The sequence below is a fragment of the Sminthopsis crassicaudata genome, chromosome 4 (assembly GCF_048593235.1).
Source record: "Sminthopsis crassicaudata isolate SCR6 chromosome 4, ASM4859323v1, whole genome shotgun sequence".
Classification (NCBI taxonomy): Eukaryota; Metazoa; Chordata; class Mammalia; order Dasyuromorphia; family Dasyuridae; genus Sminthopsis; species Sminthopsis crassicaudata.
In genome coordinates this window covers 91,678,577-91,699,766 of record NC_133620.1, presented here as the reverse complement: position 1 = coordinate 91,699,766, position 21,190 = coordinate 91,678,577, and the positions used below count along the sequence as shown (strand labels likewise).

At 34.6% G+C, this 21,190-nt stretch overlaps 1 protein-coding gene across 2 annotated transcripts in view; it reads right to left on the bottom strand.

Annotated features, from left to right (window-relative positions):
* CRB1 (crumbs cell polarity complex component 1) overlaps positions 1-19,286 on the bottom strand; it is a 266,744-nt gene extending 247,458 nt beyond the window's left edge. For both annotated transcript variants that reach the window (XR_012489048.1, XM_074308671.1), the window contains exon 1: positions 19,030-19,286. Coding sequence is in view for 1 of the 2 variants with exons in the window: in XM_074308671.1 (XP_074164772.1) it covers positions 19,030-19,099 (70 nt within the window). In the remaining variant the exon portion in view is untranslated. The remainder of the gene's footprint in view (positions 1-19,029) is intronic.
* Between the last annotated feature and the right edge of the window lie 1,904 nt (positions 19,287-21,190).

The following is a 21,190-nucleotide window of genomic DNA, read 5'->3' as shown; positions in this document are numbered from 1 at the left end:
TTGGAAAACAGTCTATTTGTAGGAAGAAATAGGGATGAGAAAGGGGAGGAATGATGAGAGCAATCTTCTAGAGAAGACAGGAGAAAATTGAGTCAATTATATAGAGAGTTTGGCTTCAGTTTGGAAAAGGGCCACTTCTTCATCACAGACTAAAGAAAATGAGAAGTTAATAGGGGTAGATGTGAAAGAGTTTTAAGATAATGAAGAGAGAAGAGAATTCTTAGCATATGACTTGGTTTCTTGATCAAGAAGAGGCAAACTAATAGACTGGTGGGAAAAAGGACTATGAGATGTTTGAGCAGTGCTGAGAAAATTTGGGACATCTACTGCAGTGAGTAGAATAGAGAATCATTAAGCAAGGTGTAAAGGATTTCCTTGCCCCACTGAAGGCTCAGTCAAGATTATACAGCACATTTGTAGTATACCTAGTCATCAGCATGCTTTCATGACTTCCTCTATCAGCAGCTCATGATTAGGACTAGAGAGCTCAGGTGATGGCTTATGTCAAGAGCTGGGTTTGGCTAAGGGATGCATGGCAAGAAAAGAGAGGAGCAAGGAATTCAAAAGTTGAGGATAATGTAAGAACTTATTTACTACAGTATTGAGGATAAAAAGACAGAAATGAAAATAGTTCTTACCCTCTAGAAATTTGCATTCTTCTGAGACAATATGGCTCATACAAGGAAAGTATAATGCAAAGTTCTAAGAAATAAAGGAGAAAAAAATGACAATTGTAGAGGGATAAGATAATATTCACAGCTGGGGCATCACAAAGGGTTACTCTCAGGAAATTACAACTTAACTTCATTTTAAAGGAAGACAAGGAATCTGAAAAGAGGAGTAGCTTGTCCAAGAAAGTAGGTAAAAGACATAAACAAAACAGAAAATTTGTGATAGATCTATATGAGACAAATAATTGTGCTCTCTGGAGCTAAATGATATCAAATGAACATAGGAAAAATCACACCTGGGCACATTACCAAAATTTAGGTGGCAAACCAAAACTCCCATTCCCAGAGAATGCTATGTTCATTGCCCTGGGTGTTGAACCACTAACTAATGAAGCTCTATTGATGCAACCAGTTTATTATGAATTAATGACTATTCATATGATAATACTTGATGACTCTTTTCATTTCAGAGAAATCTGTGGGTGAGCATGCCAAGGGTACATGAGGGTTCAGTGGGGTGAACAAAATGCTCCTGATTCATTAATAACCAGTACTATTCTTTTCAGAATAATTAGAGGCTCTCATTTAACCAAGACATAGAATTGCACCATGAATAGAAGGCCATTCTTATAGTCAATGACAAACCTGGTTCAAATACTGCTTGACAAGATTTAGCTATGTGATCTTGGACAGGTCACAAGCTCTCTAGCTACTATCTCAGTTTTCTACTCTATAGTTATTAAAGAGTGTAGAAGTTAGAGTTGGCTGAAATCTCAGGTCTGGAACAAACATTTAACTGAGAAAGAAGATGATATATTTTTTAAAAATTATTATTTCATAACATAAAAGGCTAATTATAAACATTCCTACTAGCTAGAGTAGCTGTGTATTATAATCACCAAGATTGTCTCCTAAGATGATAAAAACGTATCTCCTTCCTTTTTTTTTTTTTGGCAGAGGCAAGGGATTGTCATTGGGGAACATTGTGTCTATTCTTAGACTTAGTTGATGCATTAGCAAGTTGTGTGGAGCCATTCTTATTTTCTTCTCTTTCTTCTTTATCCCTTTACTAAACATGATTAGTGTAGTAGCAAAATTATGAACCACATATTTTGAAATTAAGATAATAAAAAATGAAAATGTTAAAAAAAAGCAATTTTAAAAATGTATTCCTACTGCAAATAAGATAAGAATAAATGTTAGATCATAAATTATCCCCTAAACCTGTTTCCCTTTCCTACCTTTCTCATTTCAATCAATATTATGATAATTTTCTCAACCATTGAAACACAAAACCTTAAGTTAAAAACCTGGTCTTTTCTTATTCCTTGACCTATATATCAAAATTAATCAAAAAGTCCTGTTTTATCTTTCTTCAAAATAATTCTCACATCCATCTCTTTTTTTTTCAATTTCCATGGTTGCCATCACATGTGGTTGCAGCAGTTTCTAAATAAATCTCTTAACCTTCAGTCTTTATTGTCTTCCATAAATTCTACATGTTACCATAAGATTACTGGAACATTGTTTTTATCATATCACTCCCTGATTCATAAGCTTTTTATGATGCCCCACTACATAAAGGAGAAAATCCAAACCGCTCAGTGTGGTATTCAAGGTTCTCCATAATCTAGTCTTAACCTCACTTTCCAATTGTATTTCCCAATATTTTTCACCTTGAATGCTTTGTTCCAACTAGGTCAGTGTTATCACACCTGACCAAACCAAATCATCCCAACTTCTATCCCTTTGCTATTCATCTCCAGAGAAAGAATTGATACTGTCTGAATGCAGATGGAAGCATAGGAGTGACATAACAGACCTGGTCATTTGGAAAAATACTTTTGACAGATATGAGGAAGCTGGTTGGAATGAATGAATGAATGACTGCATGAATGATAAAGGATTATTCCTATAGAGTAGGTGGAAAACATTTATATTTTAATAGTCAAGGCAAGAAGTGATGAGGAGTCCAAGTAGGTTAACAAGGTGAACACAGAGAGGAGAATGATCCAAGATAGACGACTAGTATGGAATGAATAGCAGAAAGTAAATATGATAAGGTCTTCAAAGATAGAAGTTTGAAAAAAAACTAAGCTTGTTAGGTATGAAATCAAGGCCATGAAGACAGGGAAGCAAAGTCAGAGCAGGAGTGACAGATGGACTGAGAGAACAAGGATGGTTGAAGGTATTAAAAAGTCAATGATGAAGGTGAAGAATAGATGTAACAGGAATCAATCAGAGAGAGAGAGAGATGAAAGTACAGGAAATTATACTTCAGAGAAGGGACTATTATATAACAAATGTTCACTGATTGATTAATTGATCAAACAGTTTAACAGTCTAAGATTTACCATGTTATCAGGTGGCTGAAGTAGAGTGAAGATGTGTCCATATTCAACAGAACCTTCATGTTTAATGAATTGTTAATTGCTGTCACCCCTTATATGATAACCCTGCAATTAGCCTCAGAGTATTTCAAGCACATTATTCAAGAGAAAAGACTGTTGTGAGTCAGAGAAAAAAAATGGTTAATTCCTTAAATTAAAAAAAATAGCCAATTGTTTCACACTGGCTGGATTGCAAGAATAGCAAGGATGAATCATTACTCAGTCATATTCCAACACAGCTGCTTATCTCTCTCTTTCCATCTAACCCCAACCCTAATATAATTCATTTCATTTACAAAGCCAGTCAGCTAGCAGTTATTAAAGTCCTCCTATGTGCAAGGCATTGTACTAACTGCTTAGTATATCTTATCTTAATTTATCTTCCATTACTAGTGTCGCATTTTTCTCTATGTCTGTGTCCCAGATCAGTAGATTTCTTTTTAATATTACTAATATGCACTTTGGTCACATGGCAGCCAGAGTATATTTTAGGATGATTGACAAATAAGTCAAGTGCTTTTTATGAATAAATCATTACCAATGGGAATTTTTTCATTCTTTTTTTCATGTCCCCAGTAAGTAGCAATCCTTGGCACATAGTAGGCATTTAATCAATGATTGTTGATTATATATTAATTATATTCCTGTTACCATCCCTCACATTCCATTTCTACTATCAGAGCCCTTATCATCTCATAGTTAAACAACCACTGCCAACAGATTTTTAAATGGAATTCCTTTATGTAGCCTTTCCATATACCTTATACTAAATTGATATCAGTAGAGTGCAGGAACTGTCCACTGGTTTATCCCTAACCCCAAGTACATGACCCATCTTTTCCAGTAATGTCTCTTTCTAATAATGTGATTTATGTTACTAATCTCATGAAATTATCCATGGCTAATATATTGTATTAGCAATGATCATACTTAGCATGCACCTTTCCATTGCCCTTTGATGACCCTCAACTTTAACTTTTTGATATATTAGAAAAAATTGAATAGAGACAGAAAGGAATACATCTTTTCCTTGGCAGTACATGGCACCTATACAACAACTGACCACGAAGGGCAGAAAAATCACAATGCAGAAAGGCAGAAATAGTAAATGCTTCCTTTTCATACCATAATGCAATAAAAATTATATTCAATAAAGGGTCAGCAAAGATAGATTAAAAACCAATTGGAAGGGGGCAGCTAGGTGGTGCAGTGGATAGAGCACCAGCCTTGAATTCAGGAGGACCCCAGTTCAAATCTGATCTTAGACACTTAACACTTCCTAGCTGTGTGACCCTGGGCAAGACACTTAACCCCAGCCTGGGGGGGAGGGGGGGACAAAAACAAAAACAAAACAAAACAAAAATTAGAAATTAAATAATCTAATTTTAAATAATGAGTGGGTCAAACAACAAATCACAAAAACAATTATAATTTCATCCAAGATAATGACAATAATGAGACAATATACCAAAACCTATGGGACACAACCAAAGTAGTTCTTAGAGGAAAATTTATATCTTTACACAGCTACATGAATAAAATAGAGAAAGAAGAGATCAATTCCATTTAAAATAGCTATAAACAAAATAAAATATTTGGGGGTTAAGACAAGACAAACCCAGGAACTATATGAAAACAATTACAAAGCACTTCTCAAACAAATAAAGTCTGATCTAAACAATTGTGAAAAATATCACTTGCTCATAACACAGATGAGCTAATGTAATAAAAATGACAATTCTGCCTAAATTGGTCTACTTATTCAGGGCCATACCAATAAAATTGTCAAAAAATTATTTTATAGTATTAGAAAAAATAGTGACAAAATTCATCTGAAAGAAAAAAAGTCAAGAATATCAGAGAATTAATGAAAAAAATACAAATGATGATGGCTTAGCAGTACCAAACCTAAAATTATATTATAAATTAGCAGTCATCAAAATCATTTGTTACTGGCTAAGAAATAGAGTGGTAGATCAGTAGAATAGATTAGATACATAAGACATATAATCAAGGCCTATAGTAATCTAGTATTTGATAAATGCCCAAACCCCAGCTTCTGAAATAAGAACTCAGTATTTGACAAAAATTGTTGGGAAAACTGGAAAAATATTATGCCAGCAACTCAGCATAGACCTACATTGCACACCCCATACCAAAATAAGGTCAAAATGGATACATGATTTGGGCATAAAGAGTGATATGAGAGGCAGCTAGGTGGCGCAGTGAATAGAGCACCAGCCTTGAATTCAGAAGGACTCGAATTCAAATCTAATCTCAGACACTTAACACTTCCTAGCTGTGTGACCCTGGGCAAGTCACTTAACCCCAGCCTCAAAAATAAATAAATAAATAAATAAATGGAAGATTAAAAAATTAAGAGTGATACCATAAGCAACTTAGGAGAACAAGGCATAATTTATCTATCAAATCTTTGGAGAAGGAAGGACTTTATGATTTTAAAAAACTAGAGAACATTATGAAAGGCAAAATAGATAACTGATTACATTAATTACATAAATTACATTTAAAAGGTTTTGCATAGACAAATCCAATAGAAACAAGATCAAAAGGGAAGTACAGAGATAGGGAAAAATTTTTACAACTAGTATTTCTGATATAGGTCATTTCTAAAATGCAAAAAGAACTATGTCAAATTTATGAGAATACAAGTCATTTCCCAACTGAATATGAACAAAACATATGAACAATTTTCAGATGACAAAATTAAAGATATCTATAATCATAGAAAAATGCAAGTGTGAGGTAGCATCTCACACTTCTCAGAATGGCTAAGATGACAGGAAAAAATAGCAATAAATGTTGGGGGGATGTGGGAAAACTAAGACACTACTGCATTGTTGGTGTTATGAAATGATCCAACTATTCTGGAGAGCCATTTGGAACTATACCCAAAGGGCTATAAAACTAATCATATCTTTGGCCCAGCAGTGCTACCACTGGGTCGTTATCCTAAGGAAATCAGAAAGAAGGATCAAGGACCCACTTATGCAAAAATGTTTGTAGTGGTTCTTTTTGTGGTAGCAAAGAATTGGAAAATTAGTACATGCTCATCAATTGGGGAATGGTTGAACAAGTTGTGGTATATGAAGGTAATGGAATATTATCATTCTATAAAAATGATGGATCAGCTTATTTTAGAAAGGTCTGGAAAGATTTACATGAACTGATGCTGAGTGAAACAAGCAGAACCAGGAATACATTGTACACAATAACAGCAAGAATGTGCGGGGATCAACTATGAAAGACTTGCTTCTTCTCCATGGTTCAGTTATCCAAGGCAATCCCAATGAACTTTGGATAGAAAATGCCATCTGCATCCAGAAAAAGAGCTGTGGAAATTGAATATAAATCCACACATGTTATGTTCACTTCCTTTTTTCCCATGGTTTTCCCGTTTTTCTAATTCTCTCTCATGCATGATCCATAAAGCAATTCATAAAATTCATAAATTTGAAGAGTATAAGTAATTTAATAATTTAATAATTCTTTGGGAATAATTCCAAGTTGCTCAGTTCATAATTCCACTAACAATGAATTAGTATTCCAATTTTTCCACATCCCTCAACCATTCATTTTCAAATGATGGTAATAGATTGTTATATATCTTAAATTTCTTATTGAGTCCTAGACTGAAGTTTAAGAAAGATTTTTTAAAGAAATGAATTATGCTTTTAATGATCATGCAAAAAATGAAATTAAGAAATTTTGAAACCCAAAAGTTTCAATTCAAGTATATTATTATATAGATGATAACTTTAACTTTTTTTTAAATTTAAATAAGTACTTCTAAGTTCATTATAGCCTTTTTGTAGTCAAGTAGATCTGGATTAAAGCCTGACTTCTGATACTTACAAGGTTGTGGCCACTTAGCTCCTCAGTGTCTCCAAACAACTTCTTAACACTAGAAGTTATATAAATTGTTGATTAGCATCACTGGAAGGAGTTTCTAATATGGAAATTCCTCACATCAGTTGAAATCACAGGTTTGATTTCCTCCTATCTAATGCATCCCCCCTCAAAAAAACAAAACAAAACCCTATCTTCCACATTTACTAAATGACACCTGAATTGCAAAAATTAACTATGTTAACTCAGAGTTCCAGTGCACTTTTTCTAGTAGCTATTCTAAACAATGTGAAAATTTGTTCAACTTCATTTGAAAATAGAGAGATGAAGACAGCCCTGAGGATGATGTTCTGTCCTGGTAACCTCTCTTACCTTATCATCTACATTCCAAGAGTTTTTATAAACAGAAAGGACTTCTATTCTCAGAACAACACTGCCTAGAAGCTATGTGCCAAGTCTCATCATTTTTATTTTATAGAATGAGAAACTTAGGCTTCAGGAGATTTCTTTAGAAATCAATGGTGAAACAGTGAGTCATTACTGACTTTCTGTCCCACTCCTCCTCCATCTCCTAGAAATATAGAAATTGGTTTTGTACTCATACAACAGCAAGATTTGGTGAAAGCATTAGTGATGAGTTTTGGGATTCATATGAATACTTTTTTCACCTGTGAGAAAAATCTACCAGCACCACCAACAATGCCTGCTGTTCAGAATAACATTATTTGGATTAGGTAAAAGAGAAATGGAAAATATACCTATTCTTTAGCCAAGAGAGCATCAAGTAACCATAGCAACATGCAAACTATTTCTGATGACTGATGAGATAATTATTTTATTTATAAGGAAGCAAAAGGGTTTTTCTTTTTCCTTACAGTAATAATTGTATAGGCCTTAACAACATATTGAAGCACTTAATCCATAGAGGAAATACTAAAGATTTATATAGTTTTACATCTATAGAATTTAAATAAGCCAAGGGATGATTGCTCCTTAACTATGGTCACCAATCTTTTTTGATGCAAGCTCATGTATTTCATGAGCATGACAATTAAATGATGATAATTCCAAAGTTGTCTTGCCTCTTTGATTCTGTTTACATATCAGAATGACTGAACTAGTATATTTCCTTTTAAAGAACTCTATTTAAAGTGTTCAATTATTGCAACAGATGAGGGAGTTCTGTCTGTTGGTCACTTGATCTCATTTGATCTTGGAAGCTAAGAAGGGCCAAACTTGGTTAGTATTTGGAAAGAATACCACTAAGGAATAGCATGTGCTCTACATTATGACTACTACTAAGTTTTCCCCCCCACATTATAGAATTTTTTTTCCAAATTACATGTAAAGATAGTTTTCAACATTCATTTTTGTGAGATTTTGAGTTCCAATTTTTTTTCTCCCTCCTTCCTCTTCCTCTCTTTTCCCCAAGATAGAAAGCAAACTGATATAGGTTATACATGTACAATCACATTCCGTGTTAATTGTGTTGTGAAAAAATGAATAAAGGGGAAAAACATGAGAAAGAAAAAGATAATTTAAAATAATATGCTTTGATCTGCATTTATACTCTAGAATTCTTTCTCTGGGTGTGGATGGCATTTGCCATCACAAGTCTATTGAAATTGTTTTACTATCACTAACTTTTAAAGCAAGAGATTCTAAAGATCCTAAGGGAATCTTTGGGTTGTTAGTTTGATTTCTTCATAAGCAAGGTATGATTATTTTATCATGATAAACTAGAATGTTAGTCTGAATCTCATGACATAAAATTTAATAGGTTCTAAACATCAATTTTGCAAATAAAAAATGTAAAGAGATGTCCCAATAGAAATCCATCTAAACATTTTCTGGGGTCTTTAGTGGAATCAGTATTTAATATGAGTTAGTAGTCTGATCTTGCACCCAGCAAAGCCAATTTGATTTTAGGCTATCTCACGAGAGGCAAAGCCCCTCCTAGAATTCTTAGTTTGGGGAGTTTTAATACTTAATAAGGATCTGAAAAACTGCCTACTCCTTCATTTTCTTAATCACATCACTAAGAAAATAATAATAGTCTTAAACTCTGCTCTCATTAGATTTTAGCTGGACTCTTGTGTTTAGTTCTGGATATACTATTGTAAAAAATACTTTAATAAACTGGAATATCTAGGAGAGAACAATCAAGATGTTGAAGCAATGTGAAGTCAGTCCACATGATGATCTCCTAAAATAACTAAATATATTTGAAAGCCAAGAGAAGATATTTCTGGGTTATTGTGACCAAGATGCAGGTCTAGAGATTATCTCCAGATCTCACAAATTCTCAAAACTCTCAAACATAATTATTATGCACAAAATAGAGAAAGTAATTACAGCTGTCTTTGCAGGATAAAACATCAAAAATCCAGTGAGGTAATTGCCAGATGAATTAATAGAAGAAAAGGCAAAATTTTAATCTCTAATGCACTCAATCATCAATCTCTCCTTTGCCAGCTCTCATGCATTGACAGAGCAGTGAAACACAACACATGGGCTTGTGCTCTGGTATCCACTTGCCCATTTCCTTGATGCTTCTTAGTTCTCTAACTGATGTTTTTATTGCCATTATCCTGTGGCAATAACTGGTAGATCCACTCCATTTGGTTAGAAGATGTAGATATTAGAAAAAAGGAAGCATACTGTATATTCTACTCAAGTAGCAGACCAACCCAGAGGAAAAAGGAGGTATTGATGCCCATACAAAGGCTATATATAAATACAGCAGTTGCTGCTTTGAGAAAGTATATATCTGGATAATATCCATTAGTTAGCAATATATTCACAGAATGTTCACTAAAAACATTCTTAGTTTTTATGTAATTTAGTCTTTGAATCACCAAAAAAAAGCTTTTGGAATAATTTTTTAAATTTCATATTGCTCTGGATCAGGGATTCTCAAACTATGGCCCGCGGGTCAGATGCGACCCCGCTGAGAATATTTATGCGGCCCGCCAGCCATCCAACAGTCTGAGGGGCAGTGAACTGGTCCCCTATTTAAAAAGTTTGAGGACCATTGCTCTGGATAAACATCCAGTGATCTAAGTGCTTATGGCACTTAGATCTAGGTGCTTATAGCAGCAGTACTAAGCCAAACAATTAAAAAATTAACAGAATGATCTGAAAAGAAGGAAACTGTCATCCAGTTGTGATCAGTTTTGTTCTTCCAGAAATCACTTGCCAGGGACTAAAAATGGTGAATAATAAATTCCTAACATGAGAGACATTTGAAACAATTTTGAGGTCCTTTGGGTTATGTGTCAACAAGGAGAGAGTCAAAAAGTAGAGGATGATGGAATTCAAGGAGGAAAAAATATATTTTATCAAACATCTCTCCCAAAAGAAATGCCTAAGGAAGAGAAGACTTAGGGGAGGATATGATGACTGCTTTAAATTATTCGAAGGCTATCATGTGTAACACCTGACAATGTGTCATGATTAAACTGAAGGAAAAATTTGAAGCAATTCACAAAAATTGTGAGGAGGCTGATTTAAAATTGATGTGAAAAAAACTTCTTAGTAATTAGAGCTCTAGGAAAAGGACTCTCATGTGCAAATGTTTGTAGTAACTCTTTTTGTGGTGGCAAAGACTTGGAAAATGAGTAGATGCCCATTAATCAGGAAATGGCTGAGTAAGTTATGGTACATAAAAGTAATGGAATATTATTGTTCTATAAAAAATAGTGAACAAGCTGATTTTAGAAAAGTCTAGAAAGATTTTCATGAACTGATGCTGAGCAAAAAAAGCAGAACCAGGAAAACATAGTATACAGCAACAGTAAGATTGTGTAATACTCAACTATAACAGACTTGGTTCTTCTCAGTGGTTCAGTCATCTGAGGTAATCCCAATAAATTTGGGATGGAAAACACCATCTGCATCCAGAGAGAGAACTATGGAGACTGTAAGTATATCAACACATAATATGTTCACTTCTTTTCTTTTTTTCTTCTTTTTTTTCTCTCATGGTTTTCCCATTTTGTTCTGATTTTTCTCTCCCAATATGATTCATAAGGAAATTTATAAAAAAGTGAATGTACATATGAACCAAAAATATGTATATATTATTTTCATGTAACTGACAAAAATATTTGAAAAAAAAACTATATAAACAAAGTTTATATAGAGTTCCACAAAAGTGGAAAGCCAGTGGGTGCCTCTTCACTAAAGGTTTTCAAGGAAAATCTATTGACCACAGGTTGGGTTACTGTCTAAATATATATTGGACTAGGTAACTTTTGATGTCCCTTATAACCTTGAAATTTTTCAGTGCCAATGCCTAAGATCTTAGATCACTGGCTATTTATTGATAGCAATATGAAATTTTAAAAGTTATTCCAAAAGCTTTCTTTTGAGTGGTCCAAAAGCCAAATTGCCGTAAAACTGGTATTGTTTTCAGTGAATGTTATCAATATGTTGCTAACTAATGGATATTATCCATCCTATTTCTTTCAAAGCAGCAACTGGTCTATTTATATGTAACCTCTGTGTGGGCATCAATACCTCCTTTCTCTCTGGGTTGGTCTGCCAACCAGCTTGAAGTCATAATGATAGATCTGAATTCCCAGGGAAGAGTTATGGAGATATTAGTCAAACTCTTTCTGGATCTAAGGGCAATTTAGTCATGGGTTAGCTCATAAGCTCTACTCCAAGTACACAAAATAAGTAATAATGATACCTTTAAATATTGAATATAAAACACTTAGTAAACAGTAAAGCAAATGCAAAAAAAAAAGCATTACCATCTTTCAGAATAAAGCAAAAGCAGTTAACAATTTTAATTTTTTTAAATCATAGTTCATACGATAAACCTAGATGATACTTTCTTAACAATGTAGAGTCTTGAGAGGAAGGTGGGCACACAACTATAGAAACCTATGTTTGGGGCATTTTACAACTCTAGTCTTCAGGCTTTGCTGTCACGAACAATCTGCACAACATGAAATGTTGTCTCTGCTAAGTGTTCCCTTTCTGGCAAAATCAGTCCATTTCTACTCTCAAACAAATTAGATAGTAACAAACTTTTAACTTCCAATTACCCCTAAAACAGTGCCAATATGGTATTTCACTATTATAGTGACAAGTAATCTATTAAGTTAGAGAACTACAGAACTCCTCAGATTGACTCTGAGAAATCTAGACAAGCCCAGTAAATTCTTGATTCAGTAGAATAATGAATTGTTTATCCAGTTTCATGTTTATAGGTACATCAAAACAACTTTAAAGTTTATATTTTCTCTTCTTTCAACCAAGTAGCTTTAAGAGTTTTCACCTCATTCAAACTGTAAATGGCACTAAAGAACAGTAGTTCAACTGCCAAATCTCTTTCAAACAGAAGGCTCCCAGGCATGGGTGTGCTGGAGCCAGCTCTAACTAGCTTGTGAAAACCATTTCTTAAATTTTGAAGATAAACATTCACGTCTCCGAAATTAGCAATGCTATAAATCAGTGTTTGATTTATTATTTTGTTGACTGTCTAGACTTAAAGTGTTAATAATGCAGATTAAACTTCGATATGGATGCACACACATATATCCCAGAAAACCAGTTAAACATTTACCAACATATCTCTGTACTGCTCAATAAATATTTCTTGAGGTCAGAAAAAAATATAGTAGAAGACTTGGGGAATAATATAATGACCAGTTTGGAGACCTACTGACCCTAGGCTGATAAAAATAATCAGCATTTATATAGTGCTTTAACATTTACCAAATACTTTATATCTATTATTTTTAAGCCTCATAGAACTCATGCTTTCAACCTTTTTTTCTAGTCAATCCACAAAGCAGGGCTTCTCTTCCAAACAGCAGGCTTTGAGTCAATTCCTGCTGTCTTTAGCTTCTGCTCTTGCTAGCTTCTTCTTAACACCTCTCCTGCTGCCTCATCTGCTTTTCTCCTGCTGGGTTCTTCACTGCCTTTGATAACACAAATCAGAGTCTCCTTATGGCCAGTGACTCATCTTTCCCTTATGAGCTCATGAAATCCAACTTTCTAAAAGTAATGAAGGCAAAAATTCTTATTTAATCCTCCCAGTGGCTCCAAACAGTTTTTTGAGAGGTAATTACGTGTAGCAGTGGACAGAACACTGGATTTTGCAATTAGGAATACCAAGTTTGAATCCTACCTTAGTCATTTACTAGCTGTGTGGCCAGAGGAAAATCACAACTTCTTTCAGCCTCAGTTTCTCTTCTGTAAAATGGGGATGACAGTAGCACCTACCTCATAATGGTCTTGTAAAAATCAACTGGAATAATATGTGTAAGTGTTTCACAAATCTTGAAGGGCTGTATAAATGCTATTATCATGTGCCACTTTGTAAGTTTTAACAACTCAGATCCTAAAAACAGTCATATGCAAATGAGCTAAGGTACCACAATGCCTTCTAGCCTCATTTTTCTGCCCTCAAACAGGTCTTCTTTAACCAATCTTAGAGTCATTCTTTATCTGGTCCTTATTATCTGACCTCATATTTTATCAGAAAAACTGTTTCCTTACTGTCTGTACCTTTCAGTAACCAAAGTGTTCATAATTTAAAGAGACAGTACTTTACATTCTTCCAAAATCAATTCTCTTGCTTTTCTTTATATATAAATTCAATTTCTTCCCCTAAACTTTGTTTTCTGACCCTTTCATTAACATACCAGCTTATATAATGAAACCTCCAGCAGAACTTTCCTATAATACTATTTGCTATAGAAAATAATTTAGAATAGGAAAAATCCTTTTAGATCCTACTCAAAGGAATTTAGATGCCAAGATACCAAAAGGAACTCGTGATCTCCTAAAAAGTTCAATGAAAGTGCCAACTCCTTCTTAATCTTTCCAAACTGCTAGTGGTTTCCACTCTCAAAAATTACTCAATATTAATTTTGTGTATACACACACACACACACACATATATATGAGTGTGTACCTACCTATGTGTGTGTATATACATATACATAGAGTGTATATATATAATATTCTGGAAGGCAATTAGTGCTTAATTTTTTTTCTCTCTAAAGTCAGTGCCTACCATAATGTGCCTGGTATGTAGGAAATGGAAATAAGTACTTGTTGATGGGTTGACTGTTAAAGTAATGTCATCTATCAATCAAAACTATGGCATGAACTTCAAAGATATCCTGATATTAAAAGTCTAGTGTAAATTTCTCTTCTTAATCCAAATATATCAGAGCTTTTTCTACCTTTAGTTAATAAAAATAACTTATTTTTGAGAATTTCTAGTTGGGTAAAATTTTGGGAAAACAATATAAGATCACAGGATTTGTAGCTAGAAAGGACTTTGAAGATTTTATATAGTCCAGAGGGTCTTAAACTTTTTGTGCCATGAATTCTCTCAGAACAATGTTCTAAATATATAAAATGAATTGCATATAATTATAAAGAAAACCAATTATATTTTAATACATTTATCAAAATATAACTTAATAAATAAGCTTACAGTCTCCAAGATAAGAACTTCTAGATTATCATATAAAATTATAAAAATGAGGCTCAGAAAGGTTAAGTAGCTTACTCATTATCACACAGCTAACAAGTCAGGATTTGAACTGTCTTATGACAGCCTATTTGATTACAGACACATGTGCATACAGATAGCGAAAAAAAAATCATCAAGAATACAGCATATATATCAAAATGAGTTTTATTTAAAGTGAAGAAAATGGCTACTTATTCCTAGAGCCAGAATCTAATTGAATTGCTTTGCTCCTATAGTCCCTATGATCTGTGAATGTGGTCTGGGAAGGGAAGGCAGAAGGCACTTGCCATTGGGCAATCTCCTGATGGAATAGTTACAGTGAGTTAGAAAATGAGTAAATTTTATTTCTCCAAAAGTGAAGAAACTTGAATTCTGAATTGTAGAGGCAAGAATATGAAACTTCAATTAGTAAATAACAAAACAATCAGCAAATGGCAGATGTCAATCAGATAACAGTTTGAAAAATATCCAAGAATCACAGCAGACTTGCAAGCTCAAAGTGAGTCAACAGTATGACTTGGCAGTCCAAGAATTTAACATAAATTTAGCCTGCAAAATATGCAATAATTAAGGAATAGTGTCCAAAAAAAGAAAAAAAAGCAACAGTCCCACAGTATTCTACTTCACATCATATCTGGAGTACTGCATTCAGTTTTTGAGAAATATAATTTTCTGAAGGAAATTGACAAACTGAAGCATGTCCAAATGAATATTAAAGATGATGAAATACTAGCAACTAGGCATATTAAGACTGATTAAAGGAACTATGGGATGTTTACTCTAAAGAAGAGAAATACAAGAAGGCGACAGCTCTCTTTAAATAACTAGAGGACTCATATGGAAGAGTCCCCAGTAGATCTCTTCTTAATATCAAAGGATCTATTGAAGCAAAAAGTTACGATCAGCAATCATTTCTTAAATACTTATGTTTCAGCCATTGTGCTTGTGCTAGAATAACCAATACTAACAAAATGAAAGACAAGTTTTGCCTTCAATGAGTTTACATTCCAATGGGAAAGAAAACTCATAAAACATTAAATAGGAGTTCAAATGAGGAGGAGTAGGAGAAGAAAGTATGAGAGAATAGTGGAGTGAGCACTTCTGTTTTGACCACTTCCTCAAAATTAAGGTTTCAGGAGGAAGCCATTACAAAGGTAGCAGGATCTTTCAGAGTGAAAAAGTTGTTAGATAATAGTGGAGAAATCCAGAGTCAAAGACAAGAAAGACTGGAATGAAGTTGCCATCAGATTTAGGCTCAAGGTAATAAATAAGCAACTGGAGTTATATCACAGTGTAATGAGCTGTCTCATGGGGTCTTAGATTTCTCCCTCATTGAAGGTCTATGAGAGAACCTGGAAGGTCAAATTCAGTTATTATAGAGAAGATTCTTTCCAGTTAAGGTTTGGCCTTGATGACTACTAAAATCTCTTCCAACTCCAGACTTTTATAAAATATTTGTCAGAGGCTTTCTATATACTTAGTCCTATTCCAGGTGCTATGGGAGATGAAAAAATTGTGAAACAGGGGCATCTAGGTGGCGCAGTGGATAGAGCACCAGCCTTGAATTCAAGAGGACCGGAGTTCAAGTCTGGTCTCAGACACTTAACGCATCCTAGCTGTGTGACCCTGGGCAAGTCACTTAACCCCAGCCTCAGGGGAAAAAAACATTACAAAACAGGATCCCTTTCCTCAAGGAATTAATAATTTAATTGGAGACATGAGCATACACGTGTAAGACTAAGTAATACATTTAATAACAATATGAATATCATCAAAATGTTGTATTTAATTAAATGTATCTGGATACTTAAAAATAAGATGATAAGAATTGTTCTGAATTTTGTCGTCATTTTATGATCAATTCTTTATGTTTTTAGACAGATTCACTCAAATACAACAAAATACATTACATAATAACAAAATACATTAAATACTATGTACACACATTAAATTCTACTTGCACACATAATATACAACACACTATACTAGACATTGTGATACAAAGCTGTATTGAGTACAATCTAATAGGGAAGATAATACATAAAGAAATATGGGCTTTAAAATATTTATTAATTTAATTGTCATAAATGCCATATGAATTGTACAAACTCTTCTAGAAATCTCTTGTTCATGGTAGAAACAATTTTTATGGAAAGGAATGAGGTAATCATTTTCATCTGGTAAAATAGAGTAAGGAATTGTAGCTGAGGTGACATTTGAGTTGATCCTGGAAAGAAAGGTAGAATTTTGATGGGGGATAAAGGGCATTTCAGATAGGGGGAATGACATCAGCAAAATTGAAGAGGTACAGAAGCACAATTAGCATTCAGGGAGTGGCAGGAAGTCCAGAATAATTGGAAAATAAGATATGTATAGGATTGCAGCGATTGAAAAGGCTAAAAAAAGTAAATTGGGTTCAGATTATGGAGGGTCTAGAAGGCTATACTTGGATGTTTGGATCTAATTCAGTTGGCAATGATGAGTTTACATAAAGTTTTTGTAAATCTCAAAGCTCTATAAAACTGCTAGTGATGATGATGATGATGATGATCATGATCATGATCATGACGACGATGATGATATTGAAGGTTTCTGATCAGAGAAATAACAGCAACAGAGTATGTTAATGAGCAGCTATTGTTACAATGTATAAACACTGTGCTAAAGCTTAGACATAAAAGAATTTCACTCTATGTCCACATATGTGTAACCCTACCTGTTTAAAAATTTAATCTGATATATATTCCTTCTGTAACTAGTATCTCCATAGTGCTGCAAGTTTTCCCAGTTATTTAGTTCAAGTCCACAACTATGTGCTCAGGACTGTGCTAGCAGTGAGGAAGAAAGTAAATCCTGAATTTGTTGAGAGATAGATTCATAGATTCAGGTAAATGCTAAAATATATTTGCTTTAGATATTACTCATTTTAAGAATAGAATTCTATCTATTAGATGTTCAAAACATATCTAACATTCCAAGCTGAACTTGGAATCAGGAAGATTTGGGTTCAAATGCCATCTCTAGCCTTTGCTTGAGTGACTTTAAGCAGGTCATTTACCTTCTCAATTTTTCAGATTTCTTATCTGTAAAATGGTGATAATGGTATTTATTCTGTCTACTTCAAAGAATTGTTTCAAAGATCAAATGAGATAATAATGTATGCAAGCATTTTGCATGCTTTAGAGCTCTAAACAAATGTCATTATTATAAATATAGATATATTCTTTTGTAAAATGAAAATATTATTTGCTTATGAATACAGTGTATACAGATTAGCCCTTTCATTTTGTAGTCTCTACCTCCCTTCTTGCTCTCTCTTCCAGCTACTGTACTTCCCTCTACCTCCTGTTGCTTGATGTCCATTTCAAGTTTGATAGGAAAGGCATAATCCATTACATCATAACTTTACAAAAGCAAGGTAGCTTTTATTTTTAAGATTATGATTCAAATATTTTACAGTCAAAGATTTTGATGCTGATTACTGTTTGAAGTTTGGATTCTTTGCATCCTTTCAGCTCACCCAGGGTTATTCCTTTTACATGCCTCTGTTTGGGTTCCATTTCTGATTTATATTCCTCTGTAAACTGTACAAGCAACAATCTGACTGATGCAGCAACAGAAGGTGACCCAGATTATACCACATTGTACGCTAATGCCAAGTAGTCTTTTTCAATGGCAGCTGCTCTGTGCTTTGTCTTATTGATATTCAGATTCAACAGACACAAATCATACAGCCCTTTTGACAGACACACACATTCTGCCTCTCTTCATTTTCAACATGTTCAGCAGTGCCTGGCTTCCATAGACTCACAGCTGAGGCCACTTGGCCTCCTCCAATTTTCCTTAAAAGCAAGCACCTGGCAATTATCAAGGAAACCCAAGACTGACCAAAACATTTTTTTTTGCTTATATTTAAAGAAGTTTCTTGAAATGAGTGAGTCCCTTAGCTTCCAGAACCCACATCACAAATAATGAAAATGAGAGCCTAATTGTGTCATTAGTGAAACCTTTATGAATGCAAATGATCATTTAGTCAATCAGGAGCACTGAAAATATTACCTTGATTTTGGCAACTGAATTTCTGTTGGGTGGGTTTTTTTCCCCCAAAGTTCATTAGAAGTAGTTGAGAGAAAATCAGGTAATATGGAATTAAAGAAAACATGTTATCTAAAATATTTTACATTTGAGCAAATAGACTTTAGCATGCAAAATGTATCATTGGGGAAAATACAAGCAATTATAGATTATTTTGGTATGGCTTTCTTTCAATGACCCTCCACCCCACTTCCAGAAGCTTTTGCTGTGATCATTTGCACAGCTAAATAAATACTGTGAATCATAAAATCAAAGACTGAAATGCTTTTGTATTTCAGCATCACTAATATTTTGGACACAATTCTTTAATTGTCATGCACGTGCTAAGATCAGAGTGCTCCCAATTGTATGGAATGGCAAAACTCTCAGACCAAATCCTATTTTGTTTCCTTTTCAAATACAAGCCTGTCCTACACCTCCCCACATCACCGACAATCCGCAAGAAGTGTCCACCTAGCCATGGCAGGGACCAGAACGTCAATAAATGGAGCAAGCTTACTTTTTACATGGAGGAGCAGCAACAGATTGAGGTAGAAGATGAGAAGAGAGTTAATTCTTGAAAGAGCCATAATCGCTTATAGAGGACATCCTCCGATGAGTTGCCAGTGTGGTCTAGCGTCTGAGCTGATTCTGACAGTGCCCTCTTCCCCTCACAGACTAGAAAATCAGCCACTTGGTGCCCTCTCTGCCCCTGCCCCTCCACAGCCTGTTCCCAGAAAACGTACAGACTTTGATTCAAAAGGCAGTTGTGCTTGTTAGGATCTTACTACTGAAGGTTTGGGCAATTTTTCAAACCTGGTGCAGAGTTTTTTGTTGGCTGGACTGGATTCATTCTCCTGATTTTACATTATGGCTCTGTTCTGCTAAATAATTTCTCATAGAATGATGCACAGTAAGTCAGGATCCCCTTTCTATGTCGAGAGCATTTAATTTCTGATGATAACTCTGAGGTGATCATCTAGCAGGCTCCCAGAATGTTTAGTTTTCATCTTTATCATACTAGACTCAGTTGTACTTTTTCTTTTCAAGACTCATTTAGACTGCCTAATCAAGTTAATGTCATGAACAAAACCTATCCAGATAGGGAGAAAATACAACTGCTTAGTAGAAAAGACAAAATGATGATTTAAAGACAGCTTTTTTATTGCGTAGATTAATTTTCTCCTATGCTGACTACATTTTGGGACTCTGGGTACTTTGTTTTAGTTTTTAATTCTTATATGTGACTAAAAATGTTCTCATCATTTTTTAGATTAAAAGTATCATGGAAGCCACACATTTCCTACCAGATTTAATTTTTTTTCATTTGATTAGCTTTGAAAACCTCATAAAAAAAGCTCAAACTCAAATGACAAATTTAGAAAGCACTTACTTTAGAGGTTATTGGTAATATCTGAAATGCTTCATTTAAGCACTCCTCCTGCTCCTCCTCCTCTTCTCCCTCCTCCACTTTCTCTTTCTCCTGCTCCTCTCCCACCTCCTCTTTTTGCTTTTCCTCCTCCTCCCTCTCCTCTTCTTCTTGTTCTTCCTTCTCTTCCTTTTCCTCCTCTTCCTTCTCCTCCTCTTCCTCTTCCTCCTCTTTTTTCTCCTCCTTTGGCACTCTAGGCATGGTTTCAGTACTTACACCCAATACTTTAGTGGACTTATTCTGGCATTTGTTTGTTGGACAAGGATAGCAGATTTACCAAATTAACAGTTAAATGAATCATAACAATTCAGAACTGAAAGGGACTTCAGTCCAATCCATTTTCAAAAAAGGATTCCCATTACTACATACCAGATGTGATTTTTTAAGCCCTTATTATGTGCTAGGCACTGTGCTAAACTAAACTTAGGGATATAAATGAAAGCAGAAAGAAATGACTCTCAAGTAGCCTATATTCTAATAAAGAAGGCAACATAAAGGAAGTAGAGAAGCTGGAGGTAGGAAGAAGAGGGTATTCATTTTGGTCATGATGTTAAATTCCTAAAAATCAGAATTTTGGGTAAGGAAGGAAATGAAAGTTCTGAGAATATAGAATGGCAAAGGTCTTTTTTCAAAATGTAAGTTTTGGAAAGACTCTTCAATGGGATAGGGGGCCATAAAGGCAGAGGCAATCATGATATCAAAGTCTAGAGAATTAAGGATAACTAGTCTTACTCCCTCCTCAAAATAGAGGCACTAGCAGGAGCTCATCAATGGGATAAGGCAACTGTCAGGGAAGAGGGATATTCTAGGGTGAGGAGACCCTAGGTACTAGGGGAAACTCCAGAGAGAGAATGCAGCTGAGATATGGTGTAGAAGTCTGCAAAAGGAGCAAGTGATCATCCAGTATTGCCTTGAAGATCTTCAGGGAAATGAAATACACTACTTAGCAAGACAGACTATTCCATCTTGGGAAAGTTCTATTATTAAGAATTTTGTCCTACAACTCTGAGATACCACTACACACCTGTGAGATTGGCTAAGATGACAGGAAAAAATAATGATGAATGTTGGAGGGGATGTGGGAAAACTGGGACACTGATACATTGTTGGTGGAGTTGTGAAAGAATCCAACCATTCTGGGGAGCAGTTTGGAACTATGCTCAAAAAATTATGAAACTGTGCATACCCTTTGATCCAGCAGTGCTACTACTGGGCTTATATCCCAAGGAAATACTAAAGAAGGGAAAGGGAC